Here is a 26,036-nt window from a genome sequence, read left to right on the forward strand (position 1 = left end):
TAGGCTGGACGGATACAAACTCCTCCCCACCCCAGGGTTGTGCGCACTCCTGCCCCCACACCCAGCCTGTCTCCACCCGTTCAGGCTCTGCAGCACCTCCCTCAGATCTCTGAGTGCTGCACCCATGGCTGCCCCTCAGTCACCAGTAGCCCTGACGGGAGAGCCAGACTCACTGCCGCCTTGTCCTGAGGCCCAGGCGTGCTCTGCAGAGTGGGTGGGCTCTGGGATTGTTGTCAGCTTCTTCCTCTGGGCGGCAGCCTGGGCTCCTCCGGATGAGGTCTCTGTAGGTCACCTGAAATCCAAGTCCAGCCCTCTGGATGTGGCGAAGAGGAGCCCATGAGATGATGTGGGTGTTAGTGTGCACTGGGCAGTGCAAGCAATAGACCTACTCTTCTCTTTTGTCTTGTATTTACTTACGTATTTATTTATTTTATTCATTTGAAAGGCAGAGTTAGAGGGAGAGACAGAGAGCAAGCTTCTGTCTGCCGGTTAACTCCCTAGATGATCACAACAGCCAGAGCTGGGCCAGGCTGAAGCCAGGAGCTAGGAGCTTCTTCCAGGTCTCCCATGTGGGTGGCAGGGGCCCAAGTATTTGGGACTTGAGCTGTCTTCCACTGCTTTCTCAGGCCATTAGTAGGGAGCTGGATGGGAAGTAGAACAGCCAGGATTTGAACCGATGCTCATATACATGCTGGCGTCCCTCGTGGTGGCTTTCTCTGCCACACCACAATGCCAGCCCCTTATTTTCATGTAAATCTAGAGATTGGAAGTCCAAGACAGGAGTGACTGCAGGGCTGGCTTCTCCCAGGGCCTCTCCTGGGCTTGTCCTGGCCGCCTTCTGTGTCCTCACATGGTCCTTACCTCCCTTCTTAAGGACACTAGTCAGACTGGATGGGCCCTCTCCTCCGTCCCCTGGCTTCAGCAGGAATTTGGGGGACACTGTTTGGCCCGTAGTGGTGGACCTGTCCTTTACATGCTCCTGACACACCACAGAAAATACCATGGTGGGGACCCCCCCAGGCCCAAGGCCATGCCCCCAGGGCAGCGCCTCACTCCAAGCCCACCCACCTCCTGGTGCGTGAGCCCTGGAGTCAGTTTGCTTCTCAGTGTTAAACATGAACAACATCAGCCGCTTCCAGCCTGTTTTTCTCCCTCCCTGTTTTTATTAGCCTTATGGTTTATACATCCCTAAATAAGCAAAAAAAGTGTATTTGAAAGCACTGCAGGTTGAACATTTATGGTTTATCTTGAGGTCCATGTATGAGTTAGGATTGGGAAACCCATAGCAGCAAGGCATCTGAAGTCTTGCCTGTGTGATAACCTGCACCCCCACCTACCAGGTAAGGAACCTGGGCCAAGGAATCCACCAGAGGGTGGCTTCAGACTGTGGCAGGGGTGGGGTGAGGCGAGGCCTCTCCTACAGGCGTCTTCCCATTAAACTGGAGTTACCCCAGTGAGTGGCAGAGAAGGCAGAAAAGGGCCAGAGAGGAAGAGGGAGGAAGGTGTCCAGGGCGGTGACTGTAGGTCTGCCTTGTGAAGCATTGTCTCTGTGTTAGCTTTCTGGAACCTGCCCATCATTTTGCTTCATTATTCTAAACAACCAGCTTACAAATGAGCTTTTGATACCTGGCCCATTCATTTCTCATATCTGACAATCTCAAAAATTGGTTTGCACATCATGGTTCCTAATTGGAGGAGACAGATGCCAACTGCAGCCCATATTGCAGACCCCAGCCAGCCACCAGCCCCTGCCTCACCCTGGCCCTGGAGAGCATACCCACATGGACTGTGTGGCTTCACTGGCTGGGTCTGCCAGAGTGAGCAGTCGGCGCCTCTCCTGGTGGGGGGCCCATGCTTGGGGTGACAGTGGCCGTGCTCTCCTGCAGATGGGCTACGTGCGCGAGTATATCCTATGGGCAGCATCCAAATCCCAGCTGCTGGCACACCAGTTTATCTGGAACATGAAGACTAACATCTACCTCGACGAAGAAGGGCACCAAAAAGACCGTGAGTGTTTCCTGCTCCCCTCAGGTCTCCCTCCCCTTCTTGGCACCACCAGCGGCTGCCCAGAGCTTTGGACAGTTTGCAGCGTGCGTGCTGTCCCAGCCTGCGGACCCTCTACTTCCCATCCTTTGGCAAGGTGCTTCTCGCTTCTCCCTGTCTCAACACATGGGGGAGCAGCCCCCCTCCCGTGCTTCCACCCCGCAGTGTCCAAGTGAGAGCTTCCCGCTGGGAGCTGCGGCTGCCTGTGACGATAGACACCCCGCCCAGGGTAGCAGGTCTCAGACCCTCCTAAAAGCTGCTGAGACCCTCAAAGAACTGTAGTTTATGTGGCCATCAGCTGTCAGTGCCGATCAGAATTAGAAATTAAAATTAGAAATTAAAACAGCTTAAAAAGTAAGCCATTCATTACATGTTACCATAAGTAACACCTTTTTCTAGAAAGTAAGCTTTCTAGGTCAGCGCCGCGCCGCAGCTCACTAGGCTAATCCTCCGCCTGTGGTGCTGGCACCCCAGGGTCTAGTCCTGGTCGGGGCGCCGGATTCTGTCCCGGTTGCTCCTCTTCCAGGCCAGCTCTCTGCTGTGGTCCGGGAGTGCAGTGGAGGATGGCCCAGGTCCTTGGGCCCTGCACCCGCATGGGATCAGCGCGGTGTGCCGACCACAGTGCACCAGCCGCAGCGGCCATTGAGGGGTGAACCATCGGAAAAAAGGGAGAGCTTTCTCCCCCCCCCACTCTGCCTGTCCAAAAAAAAAAAAAAAAAAAAAAGTAAGCTTTATCCCAAAAAACTCAAATATGAGCGAGAAGAATGGCACTTATTTACATTTTCACAAATTTCGTTTCTGGGGCCGGCGCCATGGCTCACTTGGTTAATCCTCTGCCTGCAGCACTGGCATCCCATATGGGCGCCGGGTTCTAGTTCCAGTTGCTTCTCTTCCAGTCCAGCTCTCTGCTGTGGCCCGGGAAGGCAGTGGAGGATGGCCCAGGTGCTTAGGCCCTGCACCTGCATGGGAGACCAGGAGGAAGTACCTGGCTCCTGGCTTTGGATCAGTGTAGCTCTGGCCGTAGCGGCTATTTGGGGGGGTGAACCAACAGAAGGAAGACCTTTTTCTCTCTCTCTCTCAACTGTCTGTAATTCTGTCAAATAAACAAAAAAAAAGAAAAAAAGAATTTCGTTTCTGGCCTCATCGAAGATGGCTGGACTCTGGCTGCCTCGTCTTTCCGCTCTGTGTTTCTTCCATACATTGTTTCAGCAGAAGCAAATGTAGAAAAGTCAGCCTTGTATGGGTTTGCCACTGGGGGTGTGTGTGTGCATTTTCATCGTTTTGTCAGCTCATTGGCTCTGCACATCAGGTTTGGCAAGTGTAAGTCTTAGGCTTACTCACAAAGTGGCTTTTCATGCTTTGATCCCTTCAGTCCCTGGTCCCCCTCACTAACCTCAGGAGGGCTTGTGTATAAAAGAACACGGGGGTTACCCAAGTGTTGATGTATTCGTTGTGCAGCATTGCTAACTAACACCCACAAGTCACCAGGAAGCTGTTGAGTTCCTGGCAGAAGATAAGAGTTTTCGAAAATCCTAGAAGCTGTTCTCCTTTAAGTGGCAGACTCTTTTTTTTTTTTTTTAATCACTTCCAAGAAAACGTTGCCAGAGAGGTTAGTTCAGCTGGAAAGCAAGGCAAATGCTAGAAGCTTCTCGGGACAGCGCTGCTCAGGCACCCCAGGGGCGCTGGTCCTCTTCCTGTTTGATCACACAGAACGTGAAGAGCCAGGTTCGGGGTGAGCCTTCAGAATGCTCAGCATGTTACGCTGCTTCCCCGAGGACATCGGCAAGGGCACCGGCGGCGCTCTTGCTGCAATACAGAGCTCTGCTCAGGCGCCGGCTGCCTCTCCCAGCAGCCTCGCCCCGTCAGAGAGAAGGGCAGCGGCACTGGGGGTGGCCCCACGCCGAGTCTGCAGGGCACACTGAGCCGCTGGTCCGGGTGCCGGGACTCCTGGCTGGGTTTTCTCGGGAGCCACCTGCAGCACCCACAGGGCTCAGCTCTGTCTCTTCGGCAGCTGACATCGGCGACCTCCTGGAGCAGCTAGTGGAAGAGATCACAGGCTCCCTGTCGGGTCCAGCCAAGGATTTCTACCAGCGGGAGTTTGATTTCTTTAACAAGATCACCAACGTGTCGGCCATCATCAAGTAAGTGGCGGTGCCTCAGAAGCCATCTTTGGGATGTCTCCTCCCAACCCCTGCTGCTCATTGGCATTGCCCTGGGGGGCTTCACAAAATACCCAGGGCCAGGGGCCAGTTCTGTGGTGCAGTGGGTTAGGCCCCCACCTGCAGCGCCAGCATCCCACAGAGGTGCTGGTTTGAGTCCCAGCTGCTCCACTTCCAATCCAGCTCCCTACTGATGAGCCTGGAAAAGCAGCAGAGGATGGCCCAAGTGCTCGGGGCCCTGTACCCACACGGGAGACCAGGAGGAGGCTCCTGGCTCCTGGCTTGGGCCTGGCTCAGCCCTGGCCATTGCTGCCATTTGGGGAGTGAACCAGTGGATGAAAGCGTTCTCTCTCTCCTCTTCCCTCTCTGTAGCTCTGCCTTTGAAATAAATTAGGGAGGGGGAAAAAAAAACCAGGTCCAGACTCAGGCCAGCCCCACCAGATAAATGGGAGTGACTGGCGGTAACCATGACCGCCGCTGACTCCGGCGCAGCCTGGGAGGAGGCACCACGCTGGAGGATTCCAGGCAGCGTGCACTGCTAACTTCAGAAAACAGGTCTTAGCTACCTTCCACACACTGTACCCAGCTTGAGGCCACTCTGTTCTCTCCAAGCTCCAAAGGGCCCTACGTAGAGTCCAGAAAACTAGATGGTGCAGCTCTCGTCATCCCTTTTCTGGGCCCTGGCTCTTATGGATCCAACATCATCCATGAGCCCAGGCAGGAAACACTGGGCACTGCTCTTGGCAGCCTCCTGGCCTGGGCTGTCTCCAGCGCCCAAGTGGCTCTTACCCTGGTTACCACGAGGCCTGCCCATATCTCCCGAGACTTCTCCCTGGGCTGGGCGCTGAGAGGGCAGCGATGCTGGGCCGGTGAGGGTGGGCGGGGATGGCACTCCTGGGCCGCCTCACACAACAGGCACTTGCCCAGGTTACACCTCTCATCCTCATCTGAAGGCACGCAGCCCACGGGGCTGCCCAGGGCCCTGCGGCAGGTCAGTAACGGGGCCAGTGTCTCAGCCTGAGGCTGCCCGGCCCCGCCCAGAGCAGTTCGCTCACACTTCACACGAGTAGGGCTGGAGACAGCCAGAAGATGGCTCCACCTTCTCTGCTCAGGCTGTCTGGGCTTCTGGATGAGGAGTACCGGCCAGGGACCTGAGGGCCTGAGCCGGAGAGGACTGCTGCCAGTGGTGTCCTGGCGGGAGCGGGCCTGGCAGGGCCTTCCAGGGTAGCTGGGGTAGGGTGTGGCACAGTGGCTGGCATGCCGTTGGAGACACCCACACCTCACATGGAGCGTCTGGTTCAGGTGCCTGCTCTTGGGCATTTCGGGAGGCAGCAGCTGATGGCTCAAATCCTTGAGCCCCTGCCATCCATCTGGGAGACCCGGATCTAGTTCCCAACTCTGGGCTTCAGCCTGGCCCCGCCATGGCTGTTGCAGGCATTTGGAGTGAACCAGTAAATGGAAGATCTGTATTTTTCTCTTCTCTCTCCCTCTCCATTTCCCTTTCTTTACTTCCCTCCTACCCTCCTCAAATAAAATGAAAATAGATGAAGACGGCAGTCCAGACAGGAGCAGGCTCTGGGCTGTGGCTGTGCCACAGAGGCCAATTCTTTTTTTTTAAGATGTATTTATTTTTTTACTCACAGTTACAGAGAGGCAGAGAGAGAGAGAAAGAGGAGGTCTTCCATCCACTGGTTCACTCCCCAGAAGGCCGCAACGGCTGGAGCTGTGCCGATCAGGAGCTAGGAGCTTCTTCTGGGTCTCCCACATGGCTGGCAGGGGCCCAAGCACTATGGGCCATCCTCCACTGCTTTCTCAGGCCATAGCAGCAAGCTGGATTGGAAGTGGAGCAGCTGGGACTCAAACTGGTGCCCATATGGGATGCTGGCACTTCAGGCCAGGGTGTTAACCTGCTGTGCCACAGCACCAGCTCCCAGAGGTCAGTTCTTAAAGGGGACAAAGCAAACCGTCTGTCTTGTTTCTCAGACCCTACCCTAAAGGTGATGAGAGGAAGAAGGCTTGTCTGTCAGCCCTGTCTGAAGTGAAGGTGCAACCAGGTAAGCAGTGGCCCGGAGGAGCTGGTTAGATGGAGGGGAGTTGCTGCTGAGTGCAGACCACAGCGCAGGGCTGGCAGGGAGGCGGTGGCTGGCCAGCCGTAGTTGCACACTGCCTTCTGAAGGCTACACACCGTCCTCGGCAGCTGTCACCCCAGGAGAGGGTTCCCAAGTCCCAGTTCATGGTGCAGGGTGCAGGGCCGAGAGGGTGGTGTGCTGGGCCCCCAAGAGGACTCTGTTCCTTGGTGCCTGTTGGCTGTTGCTGTGTAAAACTCTGCTTGGTGGTGTCAGATCCATGTGGTGTAAAGAGAAGAGGGAAATCCAGACTTCACCTCTCTGTTCTGTTTGGAGCTGTTGGTGCAAACTCGTCTTTTCAAACAGTTCGCACATCGTCATGTTGAGCTCATATACACGCACTCAGAGCCTCTGTCCCATTGTCAGGGGTGCCACCGCTTCTAGGGAGGGTGGTGACAGAAAGGATGGCACCATGCAGTGCACGCACGTCCGCCCCCTGCCCCAGGCTGCGGCCCAGGGAAGCCAGGCAGGGCACCAGAGCGGAAGGACACGGAAGTGGTGTCTGTGAGGAACGTGGCTCGGTGCGTCCTCGTAGAGAAGTCTTGCTGGGAGATCTGTGAAAGGACAGAGGGAGGGAGGACCCCGAGTGGCCCCAGGATCCACGTCCACAGTGGTAGGGACAAGGACCGGCGGCCTCCGTGGGCTCTGCATGTTGGAACCTGGCTGTGGCTTCTCCGTGATCCCTCTGTCCCGCACAGGCTGCTACCTGCCCAGCAACCCGGAGGCCATTGTTCTAGACATCGACTACAAGTCGGGGACACCGATGCAGAGGTGAGTGCGCCCGCCTGTCCGCCCCGCGGCCTCTCAGCAGGAGCTCGTCAGCCATCACCTGCCACGGCCCTTGTGTTGCTCTCTTGCAGTGCCGCGAAAGCCCCGTACCTGGCCAAATTCAAGGTGAAGCGATGTGGAGTTAGCGAGCTGGAGAAGGAAGGTCAGTGAAGCATTCAAACTTAGTTTCGGGTCAAAATGCTTTTCTCATGAATGGTCCTTGCCCTTGCCCTGCTCAGTGTAGCGCCAGCTCCCCATGAAAGATGATGTCCGCACACCCGTCTGGCCACCCTCAGGGCGTGACGGGGAACTTGTAGGCAGTGGTGGATGGGCCCACCTGTCAGCCCCAAGTCAGCTGGCACATCCAGGGGGCCCCTTCTTAGGGCTGGGGGATCCTTGTGGGGTGTTCATTTCCTGGGGCTGCTGTACAAATGACCACATCTACAGAGACCCTGTTTCCAGATATGGTCACAGCCTAAGGTTTGGGTGAGCATGAATTGGAGGGGGATTCAACTCAGAGGGGGTGCGACCAGCTGTGCCAGGGTAGGGATACTGTCTGTGACCTTGCCCACATTCTGGCCCTGAGCCCTGCCAGGCACCCCAGGGAGCAGATGCACTCCCCTGATGCCCCAGCTCACAGTGCCCAGCACCGACCCCAGGCACACCTGGGCCCTCACTTCAGATGAAAATGGGACTGACGTCTGAGTTCCATTTAAATGTAAACGTTCTTAGGAAAAGACCTCCTGGCCCTGTGACTCTGCCCACTGACCTGTGACATCTCCCGGGCCCTGCTAGGCCTCCCATCAGCCTCCATGGGGCTTGGCAGAGATGACACCCACAGTTGACCCTGGGGTTCCTTCTGGACACATAAGCAGGGTAGGCCAGCGCCCTCAGAGGCTGTGCCACTGCCCTCAGGCTGACAGGTGGCCTTGCCCATGCACAGGTCTACGGTGCCGCTCCGACTCCGAGGAAGAAGGCTGCGAGCAGGAGGCTGACGGCCAGAAGATCTGCTGGCAGGCGGCCATCTTCAAAGTGGGAGATGACTGTCGGCAGGTGACGGAGGCTTCCCCAGCAAGAGGCAGACCGCTTCCCTTGTTTGGCTCGGGTGTCCCAGAGTGAATCAGGACTTCCACCAAACCGAGGCCTCCCTTGCCCCCTCCCACTCTACCTCCAGCACCTGCCCTGAGGAAAGTGGGGGCCCGGCAGCCTCGCTGGGAAGGGAGGCAAGGCTGTCCATACTCTGGCTCTGCCGTGGCCTCCGCCCATGCTCAGCTTTGGTCCCAGATTGAGCTGTGAGGGCCACAGAGGTCAGCTGACCAGGTCTCCTGCCTGCCCCGCCTTCAGGACATGTTGGCGCTGCAGATCATTGACCTGTTCAAGAACATCTTCCAGCTCGTTGGCCTGGACCTCTTCGTTTTTCCCTACCGGGTGGTGGCCACCGCCCCTGGGGTAAGTGCCTAAGCGTGGCGGGGAGGCGGCCCAGCGCTCGCACTGGTGGCCTCTGGACGCAGCCCTCCTCCTAGTGTGGCGTGATCGAGTGCATCCCCGACTGCACGTCCCGAGACCAGCTGGGCCGCCAGACGGACTTCGGCATGTACGACTACTTCACGCGCCAGTACGGGGACGAGTCCACGCTGGCCTTCCAGCAGGTGCGCTCCCACGTCCTCCACAGAAGCAGGTCCCTTAGGAGCTGGTATGGTGCAGCGGCCTGGGCTGCCGGTGCTTGTGATGCCCGCGTCCTACACTGGAGGACCTGGGTTCCAGTCCCAGCTCCTCTTCCAGCCCAGCATCCTGGGCGGCAACAGATGGTGGCTCAGGTGGTTGGGCCCCTGCCCCGATGTGGGGCCTCACCGTTGCAGTCATTTGGGGAGTGAACCAGTAGATGGAATCTCTGTCACTCTTTCAAATATGTTAATGGGGAAAAAACATCAGGTCACCTCTAACCTCCCTTGGAAGCCAGAGGGAAGTGGTAGCCCCTGCTGCCAAGGTCTCGCTGCAGGACTCTGTCTCCCAGGGGGCTGCACCGATCCAGGGAAGCGCTGCAGGCCCCGGGGGGTGCGGAGTGGGGAAAGCATCCGTGGGCAAAGCCATCGTGACCCGCGGCTCTCCTTGCAGGCGCGCTACAACTTTATCCGAAGCATGGCCGCCTACAGCCTGCTGCTGTTCCTGCTGCAGATCAAGGACAGGCACAACGGCAACATCATGCTGGACAAGAAGGGCCACATCATCCACATCGGTCAGCCGGGCCCTCCTCCCACCCTCCGGGCTGGCGTGGGGGTGGGGGCGCGCGGTGGACACGCGAGTCCTGCCCAAGTGGCCTCTGGAGCTACAGGGTGAAAGCACCCTCTGCCTGCCGCCCCCCGCCCCCACCCCCGCGAACATGTGGCCTGGGGGTGGTGCGTTAGTGCGTGTCCACCAGCCAGCCTCCCTTCCTCGCCCAGACATCTGGGCACTGCTGTGACACATGCTCTGGGGCTTGGCAGACTTCGGCTTCATGTTTGAAAGCTCGCCAGGCGGCAACCTGGGCTGGGAGCCAGACATCAAGCTCACGGACGAGATGGTGATGATCATGGGGGGCAAGATGGAGGCCACGCCCTTCAAGTGGTTCATGGAGATGTGCGTCCGTGGCTACCTGGCTGTGCGGTGAGCCTGGGGCTCCCACGGGGGCTGTCCTTAAGGCCCTCTTTAGGATGGAGGAAGGCAGAGCTAGGGCACCTGGTAGTTACCCCTCTCTGTCCCGGTAACAGCAGCCTCTCCTCAGTACGGCTTTCTGGGCACCCCACCCACCCTACCACCAAAGCCAAAGCACCTGCCACCCCCAGCCACACAGTGGAGACCAGCACTGTCCTGATCCCACAAGGGTCACCTGGCCAAGCCACACAGTGGAGTATGGTGACACCTGGACCCCAGCCCACTCAGTGCCCACCACCATTCAGGAAAAGGATGATCAGGGTGTCTATGCCTCCCCCAGTGGGGAGCAAATGCCCCAGCTGGAATCCCCTCATGTTGTGGGGTGTGTCAGGGACTGGGGCAACAGGGCTTCCACAGAGGGATGCGGATGGTGTCGTCGGGAGATGGCGCGAGCCTGGCGTGGGGCAGCTTGGGCAGCAGCCAGGCTGCAGGACCTCAGGCAGGGCCGTCACCCAGGCTGGCCTCTGTCTACCTCTCACCTTCTCCCCCAGGCCCTACATGGATGCAGTCGTCTCCCTGGTCACTCTCATGTTGGACACGGGCCTGCCCTGTTTCCGCGGCCAGACAATCAAGCTCTTGAAGTAGGTTCCTTGGTAGATGCGCGGCACCTAGGGGCCCCTGTCCACTGGCCGAGACGGGAACCTGTGGTGTGATTGTAACTGGCCTTACCTCCTTGGAACCCAGAGCCATCAGGGCCCCTGGGCAAGACTCCGGGAAGTCCCAGCTCTGCCAGCCACACGGGCCACTCTGCGGCGAAGCTCCCTATGCTCAGTCTCCCCTCCAGGAGGCCGCTGGGCCTGGGCCGGGGCCCGGCAGGTCAGGTGTAGCCCTCCCAGCCCGCCCCATTTTCAACATGCACTCATGGCAGGGGGAGTCCCACAGGCACTAGCGTCCAGCCCCCAGGTGGGACTGCTGTCATCCTGGGTCGCCTCGGTCTCAGGCAGCAGCAGCCCCGGACTCGGTCTCTTCGCAGGCACAGGTTTAGCCCCAACATGACGGAGCGGGAGGCTGCGAACTTCATCCTGAAGGTCATCCAGAGCTGCTTCCTCAGCAACAGGCAAGTGCCCGCCTGCGTTTGCGGGGCGCGAGGCGGAAGCAGGCCAAGGCCCGGCGAGGATGCTGCAGTCAGGAAGTCAGGCCCTGCCTCTCCGTCCCTGCTTCTGTGCAGGCAGTGATGAGGAGGGCGGGCAGGGTTCTAGCTGGCCGGTGCTGGGGTGGGTTGGGGGACACCCCACAGCCAGGCCAGGAGGGCTGGAGCCAGAGGCCTAAACACAGCGGAGACGGAGGTGGCCAGGGCAGCCGTGGGGAGGCTCAGGCAACGTCCCTGAGCAGCAGCACAAAGGGTGCATGGACCTCCTGGGTTCGGCAGCTCCCCCATGCAGAAGGCAGCCATCACTGCAGGGAGCCGGAGCCCCAGGCTGGGCAGCCCCTCATGGCCTGTCTGCTCTGCCCATGGCCTCGCAGGAGCCGGACCTACGACATGATCCAGTACTATCAGAACGACATCCCCTACTGACGGGGCCATGCAGCCCCGGCCAGAAGCTGCCCTGCAATCATGGAGCCAAGAGCCTGCCTCCACTCGGCCCAGCTGTCCCTCCAGGTGGCACCCCCAGCCCGCCCTGCGGTCAGAGCGGCTGAACGGCCGGGGGCGTGTCACAGGAGAGCGAGCTGCGGCCAGGCCTCTGCCAGCACCGCCGCAGCGACAATCGGATGGGTGCTGTCTGCGCAGTTGTGACCCTTCCTTTGCACTGGACACATTCCCTCTATTTCACTGGCACCCACGGGCAGGGCCAGGGGTGGGGAGGCTGAGGGAGTTGCCTCCACCTCGAGCTTCGTGGAGGGAGACTGTGTGGGCTGGTTCGAGTCCCAGGTCTTCCCAGCCAGCCTGCGTGTGGTCATGAAGCGCACACACAGCACTCCACACACTAGAGGCTGACTCCCCCACTTCCTGTCCTCTCCTGCTCACAGTGTCCCTGTCCTGGGGCTGCAGGCTCCCCTTTTCAAAGAGACCTTGACCATGTGCACCTCTGTAAAAACCCCTGCCACTCAGGGGCACATCTGGGGTTCTGCCAGCACCCCCAGGGCACCTGGGACCCCCACCCAGCACCAGTACCCCCCAGGGGCTCCCAGCCCCCTCTTGACAGGAGCTCCAAGCTCTCCCATGACTGGCGTTTCCCAAGAGTCAATTAAGACCTCTGGAGTTGATTAGGTTCTGACATTGATGCAACCCAGAATTAGCAAAAGGAGAAAAAATATGTTCTGATTAGTCCTCCACCTAATTCTGTCCAATTATTCTAAGTTCACACCTGCAGGGAGTGGACTATGAATATTTATTTATATCCCGGTTTTTTCATCAACTTTGTGAATCTAATTAACTTGCTGCCATGAGAACCTGGCTGTGGCTGTGGCTGTGCTAAGCTGGGGCTGGGGCTAGGGCAGGCTGAGCTGGGCGGGGCGGGGCGGGGTTGGGGCTGAGGCTGGGGCAGGCTAAGCTGGGCTGGGGCTGGGGCTAGTCTGGGCTGAGCTAGGCTGGGCTAGGGTGGGGGCTGGGGCCGGGCCAGGGCTGGGCTGGGATGCACTGAGCCAGGCCAGCCAAGGCCAGGCCAGGGGGCTTGGCCTGGGAGTGCCGGGGACCTTCCCTCCATCCCCAGCAAGAAATGCTAGGGTGTCCACAGCACCCGGTTTGGGCTCAGCCTTGCGCCTGTCTCGGCCTCCTTCTCTTCATCCCGTGGGGGCGGGAGAAAGGAGAGGAAGGAGCAGCAGATCAGGGTTCCGAGGGGGAAACCCCAGCAGGGCTGCTGCCCCAGCGCTGACCATCCAGGGGCTGCCACCATGGACAGCGGATCCGGGAGGCACTGCCTGGTCTTCGACTGCTCTGCTTGGTCATCCAGGGCTAGGAGCCACCCCCTCCCCTGCACACCTGTCGCTGAGGCCACACATCCCCAGGCAGTGAAGAAGCCCGCGTGTGGTTTGAGGCCCAGGCCAGAGCTCAGGGCTCGGGAAACCTTTGTGGTTTGATGTGACTGGAAAGGCTGAGCTGGACACAGGACACAGGGACATGGACAGGGGCCACGGGGATGGGGTCTTCAGGATGAGGACAGGGCTGTTTTGCATAGAGCTGTCACAGCAGTATGGGGGTGTGTGGCAGGATCCTGGCAGACCCCAGAGTTTGGGGGAAGCTGGGACCAGCATGGGGACACTCTGATGACTCAGCTGCCAGCCGTGTTCAGGGACCCTGACCAGAGAGGTGACGCCCACTGTAAAGATGCAGGTCCCCCACAGCCCAGCCCCATTCTGTCCTGAACCCCAAGTTAGCAGACAGCAAGGGGCACAGGCACTGTGTTTTGAGTCAGCGAGGGCTGCAGGAGAGATGGTCTTGGGGCTCATGGGCCCTGACCCACATGCCTCCCAGCAGTGTTCCTGTTTGGGGGTGAGCTTACTGAGTAGGGGTCAGTAGTAGGTTGTTTGCTCCCAGTCCCTGCTGCCCCAGGCCTGCGATGGACAAGACCTGGAGACCCCCACCCCTCGGGGTGGCTGGGAAGCAGGCACTGGGTGGGGGAGCAGCAGCACGGAGTGGGGGCAGGGAACTTTATGTCCTGCCTGGGGTCTGCTAAAAAAATTTTTAAATATCTTGAAATAAATCTAACCAAGGGTATCAAAGATCTCTACAATGAAATTACCACATATTAAAAGAAACAGAAGACAATAAAAAGAGGAAACATCTTCCATGTTCATGGATTGGAAGAATCAATATCTTCAAAATGTCCGTACTACCTAAAGTGATTTATAGATTCAATGTGATACCAATCAAAATATCAACAACATTCTTCTCAGATCTAGAAAAAATGGTGCTAAAATTCATATGGAAACAGAAGAGACCCTGAATAGCCAAAGCAATCTTAAGCAACAAAAACAAAGCTGGAGGAACCAAAATACCAGACCTCAAAACATACTACATGGCAGTTATAAACAAAACAACCTGGTACTGGCACAAAAACAGATGTGTAGACCAATGTAGCAGAAGTAAAAACTCCAGAAATTACTACATGCAGTACATACAGCCACTGTATCTTTGACAAAGGTGCAAAAAACAACCTCTGGAGCAGATAAGTCTCTTTAACAAATGCTGCTGGAAAAACTGGTTCTCTGCATGCAGAAATATGAAACAAGACCCCTACCTTACACCTTACACAAAAATCCATTCAAAATGGATCACAGACCTAAATATACACCATGACACCATCAAATTACTAGAGAACTTCGGGGAAACCCTACAAGACATTGGCATATGTTGATCAAATAAACATTTATTCTTCTTTGACATTTTATGTTTGAAGTCCTTGAGATCCTTTCTTCTATTTTCTCATAAAATAGGTAATAGATTACTGTGAACTAGTCACCCAATTATACTGTATGACACTAGGAACTTACTCCTTTGATGTAACTCTGGCACCAAATATCCAAAATGTTTTCCTGTATAGTTTTAAAGAATGCATTTGTTTGAAAGGCAAAGACACAGAAACAGAATATGTGTGCATGTGTGTGTGGGAGAGGGAAAGAGAGGGAGACACCGCTTCCACTGGCTCATTCCCCATATGTCCAAAATAAGCAGGGCTGACTTGGGCCAGAATGAAACTGGGAGTTGGGAATTCATTACCTACTGCCCCTGGTATCCAAAGCAGAGTCTTTCTCACTACGCCAAATGCCTGTCATTCCACAAACTTTCAGAAATATTCTGAAATATCTCCAGCTTCCAGGGAATGAGGCCATAGTCCTCTGGGTCCACTCCATCACTGTTTCGTCTCCTGCTTCACCTTAACTTCACACTCCTCCACACATGACTGTGATATGATCTCTTACCCCCCATCAGCCTATCACCTCCACTTTTGTGTATGGTATAACATAACAATACAGCATCAACTTTTGGTATTTTGATACCAAGTCTGTCTCCACCTGAGATGCGGGTACTGACAACCCCAGCATGCCATGCTGCTCCGTGTCACCTGCTGGACCCTGTAACCCAGACAAAACAGGTCAGCAAAGCACAGAAGGACAGGCTTAAGGCAACAAATGCAGACCATGAGGCAGCAGGTAAAGGCCAAATTGGCATTTGCCAGCTTCTACCAGATTCCTACTCAGCTCCAGCTGCAGCATCTGTGGTAATGGATCCAGTACATGGTACCAGGAAGACCGGCCCACTAAGGTTGCCCAATGTGTACTCGACCTGGGGATCACATCTGAGGCAGAAGCAAACTACACATCCACGTGTCCAAAACTGGAACTATATCACTGTTACACCATACATTAAAATCACTCAAAATGAACTGAAGGTTTTACACAGAAAAATCTCAAAACTCACATCTCCCAGTAAAAAAGAAACATCCTTGACATTATTCTCAACAATGGTTGTTTAGATATGACAACTGAAGAAAAAAAAAAAACACCCAAAAGCAAAAATAAGGAAATGGAACTACAAGAAACTAATATGTTTCTGTACAATAAAAAAAAAATCAGTAAAATAAAAAGGCAAAACAAGAAACAGAAAATGTTAATAAAACATATATCTGAATAAGAGAGTAATACGAGAAACACATGCAAATCAAAAGCCAAGAATATAGTGAAAATGGTCAAAGCACAGGGTCAATTTTTCCAATGAAGATATACACACTATGTAGCCAATACAGGCATGTGAAAAAGTTCTCAACACTGCTGATTATTAGGAAAATGCAAATCAAGATTACAATGGTTGTCACCTCATATTTGTTAAAATGACTTATCAAAATTCAAAAAATAGCAACTGTGGACAGACAGAATGTAGAGAAAAGGGAACAAAAACTGCTGGTGGGAATGTAAATTGCTAAATCCATTATGAAAAGAAGTATGAAATTCTTCAAATAAAATTAAAAATAGAACTATCACTAGTGCTTATGAATCCAAAAGAAAATCACCAACTAAAAGAATTACCTGCACCCCCATGATCATTTCAGCATTATTCACAATTCCAAAATATGGAAATAACCCAAGTGTCTAATTTTTTTTGACAGGCAGAGTTAGTGAGAGAGAAAGGTCTTCCTTCTGTTGGTTCACCCCCAAAATGGCCACCATGGTCAGCATGCTGTGCCGATCTGAAGCCAGGAGCCAGGTGCTTCCTCCTGGTCTCCCATGCAGGTGCAGGGCCCAAGCACTTGGGCCATCCTCCACTGCCTTCCCAGGCCACAGCAGAGAGCTGGACTGGAAGAGGAGCAACTGGGACAGAATCCGGGGTACCAGCACTGTAGGCGGAGGATTAGCCTAGTGAGCCGTGGCACTGGCCTCCAAGTGTCTATTGACAGATGAAAAAAGAAAATGTGATACACACACAATAGCATCTTTTTCAAATCTTAAAAGGTTAGGAAATCCTATTTGTCACAATATGCATTCAAATGTTTGGATCTGGAGGACATTACACTGAGTGAAATAAAACACAGAAATAAGAGATACTACATGATCTCATTTATATGTGGAATACAAGAAAGTCAAAGTTACAAAAGCTAAGACAGGAGGGCTGGTGCTGTGGCACAGTGGGTTAATACCCTGGCCTGAAGCACCAGCATATCATATAGATGCCGGTTCGAGACCTGGCTGCTCCACTTCCTGTGCAGCTCTCTGCTATGGCCTGGGAAAGCAGTGGAAGATGGCCCAAGTCCTTGGGCCTCTGCACCCACGTGGGAGATCGGGAAGAAATTCCTGGCTCCCGGCTTCAGATCGGCACAGCTCCAGCCGTTGGGGCCATCTGGGTAGTGAACCATCGATGGAAGACACCTCTTTCTCTCTCTCTCTCTCTCTCTCTCTCTCTCTCTCTCTGTCTCTCCTCTGTGTAACTCTGACTTTCAAATAAATAAATAAATTTTTAAAAAACTAAGACAGGATGGGGGTGTGACGGACTGGGACTGAAGGAAATGAACAGATGTTAAACAATACAAATTTACAGTTATGAGATAAAGTTTTGGATATCTAATATATACAGCACAGTAACCACAGCTAACACTGTATTGTATAATTGGAATTTGCAAAGAAAAAAACACTGTTAAACTGATAGATATGTTAATTAGTTTGATTGGACAAATCTTTTCACAGCGTGGAAGTACCAGGAGACTCCAAAATGTTTGAGTGAAAATGGTGCATAGAGATAATGTGAAATTTACTTGAACTTTTTAAGAAGCCTCATATCAAAAGACACATTGCACGCCTTGAATATTTACACTTTTTAGTCAATTATGCTACAATAAATCAGGAAAACAAAACAAAAATAGGTACCTACTTTTAAAATACAAATCAAATTGAAAGAAAGTAGGCTTACATTTAGTAGACTAGGAAGTTTTCATGGGACAGAAATAATTTTTAAAATATTCATAAATTTGACTAACCTAAATTTCAAGAGGTTTGTATTCAAAAAGTTAGATGGGGGAAGCCTGTCAAGAACACATCCAGGGGCTGGCACTGTGGCGTGGTGGGTAAAGCTGCCACTAGTAGTGCCAGCATCCCATTTGGGCACTGGTTTGAGTCCCAGCTGCTCCACATCCAATCCTGCTCTCTGCTATGGCCTGGAGAATTAGTAGAAGATGGTCCAAGTCCTTGGGCCCCTGTATCCATGTGGGAGACCCAGAGGAAGCTCCTGGCTCCTGGCTTCAGATCAGTGCAGCTCTGGCCATTGCAAACATTTGGGGAGTGAACCAGCAGGTAAAAGACCTCTCTCTCTCTCTATGCATTTCCTCTCTTTGTGTTAACTCTAACTTTCAAATAAATAAATAAATAAATAAATCTTTTTTAAAAAACTGCTGGGGCCGGTGCCGCAACTCACTAGGCTAATCCTCCGCCTTGCAGCGCCAGCACATGGGGTTCTAGTCCTGGTCGGGGTGCTGGATTCTGTCCCGGTTGCCCCTCTTCCAGGCCAGCTCTCTGCTGTGGCCAGGGAGTGCAGTGGAGGATGGCCCAAGTGCTTGGGCCCTGCACCCCATGGGAGACCAGGAGAAGCACCTGGCTCCTGCCATCGGATCAGCGCGGTGCACCGGCTGCAGCGCGCTGGCCGCGGCAGCCATTGGAGGGTGAACCAACGGCAAAGGAAGACCTTTCTGTCTCTCTCTCTCACTGTCCACTCTGCCTGTCAAAAAATTAAAAAAAAAAAACTGCTGGAAACAGAATTTAAACAAAAAAAGATGAAGCCTGGGGCCAGCACTGTGGCGCAGCAGGTTAAAGCCCTGGCCCACAGTGCCAGCATCCCATATGGGCACCGGTTCTAGTCCCGGCTGCTCCTCTTCCAATCCAGCTCTCTGCTGTGCCCTGGGAAAGCAGTAGAAGACGGCCCAAGTCCTTGGGCCCCTGCACTCATGTGGGAGACCCGGAAGAAGCTCCAGGCTCCTGACTTTTGATCGGCTCAGCTCTGGCCATTGCAGCCATCTGGGGAGTGAACCAGCAGATGGAAGACCTCTCTCTTTCTCTACCCTTCTCTGTACCTCTGTCTTTCAAATAAATAAAATTTAAAAATATTTGAAAAATAAAAAGATGAAGCCCAAGAAAGACTCTCAGATGCCACCACTAGTTACTGATGACCAAAGTAACAAAGGCTTAGTTCACCACATTCCATGAGAAGTAATCCACAAAGCATAACACCTATGGATTTATTTATTTATTTATTTATTTTATTTTTTGACAGGCAGAGTGGACAGTGAGAGAGAGAAACAGAGAGAAAGGTCTTCCTTTTGCCGTTGGTTCACCCTCCAATGGCCGCCGCGGCCGGCGCGCTGCGGCCGGCGCACCGCGCCGATCCTATGGCAGGAGCCAGGTACTTATCCTGGTATCCCATGGGGTGCAGGGCCCAAACACTTGGGCCATCCTCCACTGCCTTCCCCTGGACACAGCAGAGAGCTGGCCTGGAAGAGGGGCAACCGGGACAGAATCCGGCGCCCCGACCGGGACTAGAACCCGGTGTGCCGGCGCCGCTAGGCGGAGGATTAGCCTAGTGAGCCGCGGCGCCGGCCCCCTAACACCTATGGATTTTAAGATTTTGTCTTTTTAAACTACAGGTACAAGCAGGGATTTCATTTCCTCAACTCAATTTTTGGCACCAATTACATGCCACCGTTTGTGGATACAACTGTGTTTTCCCCTCTTTCTCCCTCAGGTCTAAAAATACCATAATGGTACTATTTCAATATTTCAAAATCTAGCTTAGAAGAAAAAATGATCTATTTTTAGTTAATCAGAGTTTACAATTTTACAGCTTTCTGCAAAAACATACTCAGCAATTAACCATTACTTCCTAAAATTTCCTAAAATGAGTACTCAGCCAGCAGCCATTACTTCCTATAATTTTGGAGGAGTTCTCTAACGGAATTGCCTCTGATGATAAACAGTCCCCATATTCTTAGTCAATGTAAAAATATGCAAGGAAGATGTAGATTTTTAGATGATATTTCTCTTCATATTACCACGTTTGTTAAGTGAATAGAAAACAGGCAATTATAACAGGATATATTCCTCAAGAACTTTTCACATAATTATGAAAACACTGCACATCACAGAGACAGAATCAGAGTTCAGTGGGGGGATGGCATCAGTACTCAAATAATTTGAAAAGTGGTAGAGATTAACACAGTGTCAGGGCATCTTAATTCCCGCCCTCAACAGAAGACTACCCACCTGGCATTTCCCCAACCTAGTATCAGAAGGCAAATAGGCAGGCTAAATCCCACCAATGTAATCTACACTTTAGCGTATATAATAGAATATACAATTCATCATATACAATCCAATCTACCATTTATAGCGTACAATGTAACACACAATTTATTCTTCCTACCTCCCGCTCCTGAAGGCACGAGTTCCCGGGCCTGCGGCCAGAGCCCACATGAGAATGTGCACAGATTTCCACAGGACTTACCGGGCCAGGATGGATGACCCTGCAGACTCCGGTGAGCCTACTGCCGCCTCCTCCACCAGCGGGACCGCTCTTCCTGCAGTTGCGGTTCTTCGCCGTTAACCTCCTTGTTCCGTGGGTCCACACCAGCACTCAGCATCCACCTGAGGAAAGCAAGCCGTGACGTGGGACTCCAAGGATGCAAAAGGACAACAGCGTCCCTGAGCAGCCCTTACACAACGGAGTACGTCAACTCTGATTGGATAACCACCCACAGACTCCAGCCAATCAGAAAGCAAAGGCCGAGTCTGCACAGCCTTGCTAGGGGTCGCGGCTACAGGTTGCCAAGCCGGTCATGCTGTGTGGTTCAGGAGGCAGTGGCCAGCGCCTCCAGAGTGATAGGGCAGCAGGTCATTTTTCTAATGATGTCAACTCTATACTCTCCCCCTGGAAAGTATCCACATGTCGCTAAGCCAGCGGCTCGGGGCACCCGTTATCGCGGGGGTGCGGAACGTGCCTGGTGGGGTGGCCGGGCCCCCTCGCCTCCTCGACCCCACTCAGCCCCTCAGCTCTCCTCCGGGCCAACCACACACACAGGACCTCCCAGCCTTATCTGCACAGGACCCTCCCGGGCACCCCAGGATCCTGCAGAACCCTAACTCCCCTCACCTTCCATGAAGGCCCGTCCCGTCCCCCCGCCCCCCGGGGACCCCGCGCAGCCCTCCCACTCTCCAAGCCCCAGAGCCCGGCCACCCCACCAGATGGTCTGGAATACCTGGGCCATCGGTGACGGCTGCCTCCCTGGGTCACACTGGAGAGGCGGGACTGGAAGCGGCCCTGTGGCTTCAGATGCTGGATGCTGCAGTGTGCAGATGCGTCCCGTGGCGCCATGGCGACGGCCAGAGGGGAGTGCGCCTGCGCCTGGCACTTTGCCCCGGAAGTGCACTCGCACGCACGCACGCGTGGCCCTGACTGCCCCGCGGGCGCTCAGGTGGGAGTCAGCGCCGCGTCTGCTCCTGCCTGAGATTCTGCGTGAGCCGTGAGGAGAGGAGCCGTCCACTGAAACCAAAAGCTATGTGACTGACCTGTTGCGTGTAACAAAAGTTCCAGAGGTAGCATGGGTTTCAGATATAGGATCCACGGAGCGCATAGCTCTCTCTGATCCTGTGTGCTTGAGCGTTACTGGTCAGACGTTCCCACTGCCAGCTGCTAGTCAGATCACTGCTGATCTGCGGTCTTCTGTGAATAGAGGCTCCCCAAGAGTGGAGAGGGTCCCCTCATGGTTTACCTACATCTCAAAATGAAACTGGCTTTCGGAGTTCTGGCTGGGATATGAGAATCTTGGACTGAGTGGTTGGTCACTTTATGGTGCGATAGGCCCTGCACCTCTTTCTTTGCTCAACCTGCAGGGAATTGTAGTCGTCTGTGCCTAGCATGGTTTGCCCACGGCAAGATCTTCTTGAAGTATCCAAAGAGTGTTCTCACTCTTGGGGTTGTGATAATTAAATTTTTTTTCAAAGAAAGCATTTTCTCTAGTGGGTGTCTAGCTTTTCTGCCATTTCATGGAATTTGTCAAATGAGTGGCAAATTGTGTAGTCTGATGGAACTTATTTGCTTGTTTATGAATCAGTCCTGAAAAATGTGAAATTTATCATTTAGTCTAGTAAAGCGCAGAGTTATGATTTTTCTCCTTGATAGTACTCGAGTTTTCACTATTTGTGTAAAAACAACTTTGGGGCTTATAAATTATAATTGCTCAGGATGTAATAGTTTGACAGGTTTAAAAGATTTGTTTTTCTTCATTAAACTTTATCATATCAGTTAGGGAACCATTCATGGAGAAAGTAACTGTAGTGCGGTTTGAAACAAAGTAACTGTAGTGCCCTTTGAAAGAAAGTAACTGCGCAAGCCTGCAGCTTGAAGGAAAAGTAAAGTAGTAGCCACCCTAGCTGGTAAGATTTGAAAGTGGATGGCCTAACTAGACTGCCTAACCACAAACTGTCGTTGCCATGACTATGGGAACCTGGGAGGTCGGAATGTGGGCGGGGCTAGCCTCTAGAAACTGTATATAAGGGGACCCTCAGACACTGTAAACCAGAGGTTGCTCAGCCTCTCTCCCCAGTCCGTAGTGCCTAGTGCCCGCGGGGAGAAGCTCCTGGTCCGTAGTGCCTAGTGCCTGCAGGAGTAGGCTTGAGCGATCTCTCCTCCTAGTCGCCTAGAGTATCAATAAAGTGTGTTTAGCTTGTCCTTCCTCAGTCTCCTCGACTCTTCCTTCACCACCTGGCCAGTTCCCGAAGGAGGAGATCCTGACAGCTGGCACCCGAACAGGGACCTGAAGTCAGATGGTGGTGAGGAGACGAGCCCTTGAGGAATCGTCAAAAGGGTGAGTAGTGGTGGTTGAAAGAGACCACGATGGGTGGGACGTCCCAGTCAAAAGAATATAGACAGGCACTAGTGAGTATAGAGAAGGTGAAGGTCCTTCCAGGCCAGGCACCAAGAGGCAAGAAAGTGAAGTGCTACTCACCAGGAAATGTAATATGGGCTTGTAAGCTGGCAGCAGCTTGTACAGGACGGGACCTCCAAGATCTGCAGACTTTGGAAGAGGTAGAAAACCTCTTGGAGCAATTTCTACAAAAAGGAGAAGGTGCCACAACAGGGAAAAACTATAAATGTGCAGTAGACACCCTTAAGGTGTTAATTTGTTGTGGCAAGGGATTAAATCCAAAAAATACAGGAGATGCCTGTAAGTTCTATGACACCATAGAAGAATGTAGGCAAAAACCTCAGGTTGTTCCCAGAGAGTTAAGAAAGGAAGAAAAAGCAAAAGAACAGTCAGCATACCCGATAATGTTAAGAGGTGGTAGGCGAGAATACGAGCCTGTGGGACCTGGACTAATAGCGCTTGGCTTAAACAAGTGCAGGAACACGGTCTCACGCACCCGGCTACCATCACTTATTTTGCGGTAGTTTCAGTAAACTTTACATCGGTAGACATCAATATGCTACTGAATGTAACTCCTGGCTTTGCAGCAGAGAAACAGCTAGTCATAGATAAGATAAAAGAGAAGGCGACAGTATGGGATGAGATGCATCCCCCTCCCCCAGCCGACGCGGCTGGACCAGTGCCACTAACATCAGATCAGATTAGGGGAATTGGATTATCACCAGAAGAAGCAGCTGGCCCTAGATTTGCTGATGCCAGAACCCTCTATAGAACATGGGTTCTTGAGGCGCTTCAAGAATGCCAGAGAACTATCAGTGGGGCCCCTAAAGCAGTCAGCATCAGACAAGGGCCCAAAGAACCCTACCCTGAGTTTATTAATCATTTACTCAGATTGATATGGAAACATCTAGAGAGGATTTGAGAACATATTTAAAGGACACCATGAGCATTCAAAATGCTAATGAAGAATGTAAAAAGTTGCTTAGAAATGTAAGACCAGGAGATTTGTTAGAAGAAAAAAATGTATGCCTGTAGAGAATTTGGGTCCACCTCCTATAAGATGGCCATGCTGGCAGAAGCCTTAAAGGCTGGAGATAGACAGCAAGGGTCAAGAAGTTTTCAGGAAACTTGTTACAGATGCGGAAAAAAGGGGCATATGGCAAGAAATTGTAGGAGTGGAGAAAAAACTCCGCTAAAATGCTGTAATTGTGGGAGAACAGGACATATGGCAAAAGTATGTAGACAGCCAAAAAACGGGAAAGCGGGGGGCAGTGCCCCCCAGACCATGATGGCATCTGCCCAGAATATTCATTCACCTATCCCACCATCTGCCCCACCCCTGGGGGAAACACAGATGGAAACCCCTGCGACAGGGATCTACCCAAAACTACCAAAATAGAATTAAAACAAAGACCTACCTGAAAGGTAAACCTAGGGGGGAAAGATATAATAGGGCTGTTAGACACAGGGGCCGATTTAACTATAATAAGGGAACAAGAGGTTAAAGGAATAAAAAAAGGGATCACAGAAGGATGGTAAAATATAGAGGGGGTGGGAGTGTGCTCTAAATTACAAAAAATATCACAGGTTATGCTGAAAGACAAAAAAGGAAGGAAGACAAAGACATCCATTCTGCTATCCCCAGATATTCCCATCAATATATTTGAAAGGGATATCTTAACAAAGTTAGGGGTAGCCCTAATTATGGCGCAACTCTCTACCCAAATTACCCCAATAAAGATAAAAATGAAAGATCCTAATAAAGGTCCCTTGATTCCCCAATGGCCTTTAACCAAAGAAAAATTAGAAGGAATTAAGGAAATAACAAAAAGACTACTAGAGGAAGGGAGCATTTATGGAGTATCCAATCTGTTCTGGTTCCTTTTCCTTAATGTGGCCACCTTGTACTACCAGGTTTATTTGAGTTGTATTTATTTGTGAAACTAATTTGTCAATATTTTCATTGCCTGGGATTCACTTATGTCCAGGCACCCATTGGATATAAATTTCTTCTTTACTTTCTATAGCTTCTAGTATGGTTCTAAGCAAGGGTTCTTCAACATTTACAGGTAGGGGTCTGGCATCAATGTATATACATATTGGGAATCTGTAACTATATTCATATGTACCAGTAAATATGTCTGATTCGACTATACCAATAAAACCGATGTGCAAAAAAAGAGACTTTGGAGTAACAGCAGCTATTGTCACTATAGCGGTGTCAGCAGCCGCAGTAGCTGGCGCTGTGACTGGAGCACTGGCTCTAAGCACTACCCAACTACAGGGAGATGCTTTGGAGTCCCTCCTGAAGGTAATTCAGGGCAGCAGGCTCAGCTAGGTGACCAGTCAGCACTGCTTAAGACACATGCTATGGGGCTCCAGATGCTCGAAGCACGCATAGTACAAATAGAACAGATAATTACTATACTAGCTTTGGAAAGAGAACTCAAGTGTGAAGTGATTGGAAGAGTTTGCATTACCACCATTCCGTGGAACAATCTATCCATTCCTAATGCAACTCAACTAGCTGATATGTTCAAGCACAACCATTCTACCTGGCTAGAGTGGGTAAATGCAACCGCTCATCTTGAGGCTAACATTACTAAGAGAGCTCTACAGCTAATACAGCTTCAAAATATAGCGGCATTTAAGATAGGTCAAGTCAGAACAGTGGAACAGACAATAAATACTCTGACTGACACAGTTTCCTCTTGGCTCCCATCCTAGAAATGGTTTAAAATAGGAGCAATATTTTGTATGGTTCTTGTATGCTTGCCTATCTTACAGCACCTCTTCTCAATTGGACGGAATTTTGCGAAGGGATAGCTAGCCCTCCGAAAGGAACCCAGCCCACAAATAGAAGAAGGAGAAGGAGAAGGAGAAGAAAAGAAGATCCTGAATCTGGAAATCAATCCGGAATATGCTCAAGAATGTTCATCCCCTTGGCCCAGCGGCTCAACGGGCTTTGCAGGGCTACGAGCGCATTTAAAGAAAAGAAAAGGGAGGACTGTTAGGGAACCATTCATGGAGAAAGGAACTGTAGTGTGTTTTGAAACAAGTGCAGTTTGAAACAAAGTAACTGTAGTGCCCTTTGAAAGAAAGTAACTGTGCATGCTCGCAGCTTGAAGGAAAAGTAAAGTAGTAACCACCCTAGCTGGTAAGATTTGAAAGTGGACCGCCTAGCATCCTATTGAATGGGGAAAAGTTGGAAGCATTTCCACTGAGATCTGGCACCAGACAGGAATGCCCATTCTCACCACTGCTATTTAACATAGTTCTGGAAGTTTTAGCCAGAGCCATCAGACAAGAAAAAGAAATTAAAGGAATACAAATTGAGAAGGAAGAAGTCAAACTATCCCTCTTTGCAGACGATATAATTCTTTACTTAGAGGATCCAAAGAACTCTACTAAGAGACTATTGGAACTCATAGAGGAGTTTGACAAAGTGGCAGGATATAAAATCAATGCACAAAAATCAACAGCCTTTGTATACACAGGCAATGCCACGGCTGAGAAAGAATTGCTAAGATCAATCCCATTCACAATAGCTACAAAAACAATCAAATACCTTGGAATAAACTTAACCAAGGACGTTAAAGATCTCTACAATGAAAATTACAAAATCTTAAAGAAATAGAAGAGGATACCAAAAAATGGAAAAATCTCCATGCTCATGGATTGGAAGAATCAACATCATCAAAATGTCCATTCTCCCAAAAGCAATTTATACATTCAATGCAATACCAATCAAGATACCGAAGACCACGTGCAGAATCATGAAGCAAGACCCCTACCTTACACCTTACACAAAAATCCACTCAACATGGATTAAAGACCTAAATCTATGACCTGACACCATCAAGTTACTAGAGAACATTGGAGAAACCCTTCAAGATATTGGCACAGGCAAA

General features: G+C 52.0%; 1 protein-coding gene and 1 long non-coding RNA gene across 5 annotated transcripts in view; one reads left to right on the forward strand and one right to left on the reverse strand.

The window, feature by feature from the left end:
- PI4KA (phosphatidylinositol 4-kinase alpha) overlaps positions 1-14,108 on the forward strand; it is a 143,825-nt gene extending 129,717 nt beyond the window's left edge. For 2 of the 3 annotated variants that reach the window (XM_051826727.3, XM_089323464.1), the window contains exons 43-55: positions 1,887-2,007; positions 4,055-4,184; positions 6,186-6,256; positions 7,027-7,099; positions 7,189-7,259; positions 8,040-8,149; positions 8,441-8,545; positions 8,620-8,745; positions 9,212-9,332; positions 9,580-9,739; positions 10,279-10,368; positions 10,761-10,844; positions 11,252-14,108. In XM_051826727.3, the coding sequence (XP_051682687.3) occupies positions 1,887-2,007; positions 4,055-4,184; positions 6,186-6,256; positions 7,027-7,099; positions 7,189-7,259; positions 8,040-8,149; positions 8,441-8,545; positions 8,620-8,745; positions 9,212-9,332; positions 9,580-9,739; positions 10,279-10,368; positions 10,761-10,844; positions 11,252-11,303 (1,314 nt within the window). In that variant the 3' untranslated portion in view covers positions 11,304-14,108. Of the gene's footprint in view, positions 1-1,886; positions 2,008-4,054; positions 4,185-6,185; positions 6,257-7,026; positions 7,100-7,188; positions 7,260-8,039; positions 8,150-8,440; positions 8,546-8,619; positions 8,746-9,211; positions 9,333-9,579; positions 9,740-10,278; positions 10,369-10,760; positions 10,845-11,251 lie in introns of those variants that run through there. The other variant, XM_051826729.3, reaches the window with a different exon arrangement.
- On the reverse strand, positions 6-25,409 carry LOC138847401 (uncharacterized). Of its 2 annotated transcripts, none has more exons than XR_016227397.1 (3): positions 20,458-25,409; positions 19,707-19,846; positions 6-641 (listed from the first exon to the last, which is right to left on the reverse strand). It is a non-coding gene; the product is annotated as an uncharacterized LOC138847401 (long non-coding RNA). The 2 variants fall into 2 exon arrangements; XR_016227396.1 differs by lacking the exon at positions 6-641 and adding an exon at positions 13,541-16,109 and having other exon boundaries at positions 20,458-25,408.
- Positions 25,410-26,036: the final 627 nt, after the last annotated feature.

This window comes from Oryctolagus cuniculus, chromosome 21 (genome assembly GCF_051225735.1).
Source record: "Oryctolagus cuniculus isolate XC-2025 breed Fujian yellow rabbit chromosome 21, ASM5122573v1, whole genome shotgun sequence".
In the NCBI taxonomy this organism is placed as follows: Eukaryota; Metazoa; Chordata; class Mammalia; order Lagomorpha; family Leporidae; genus Oryctolagus; species Oryctolagus cuniculus.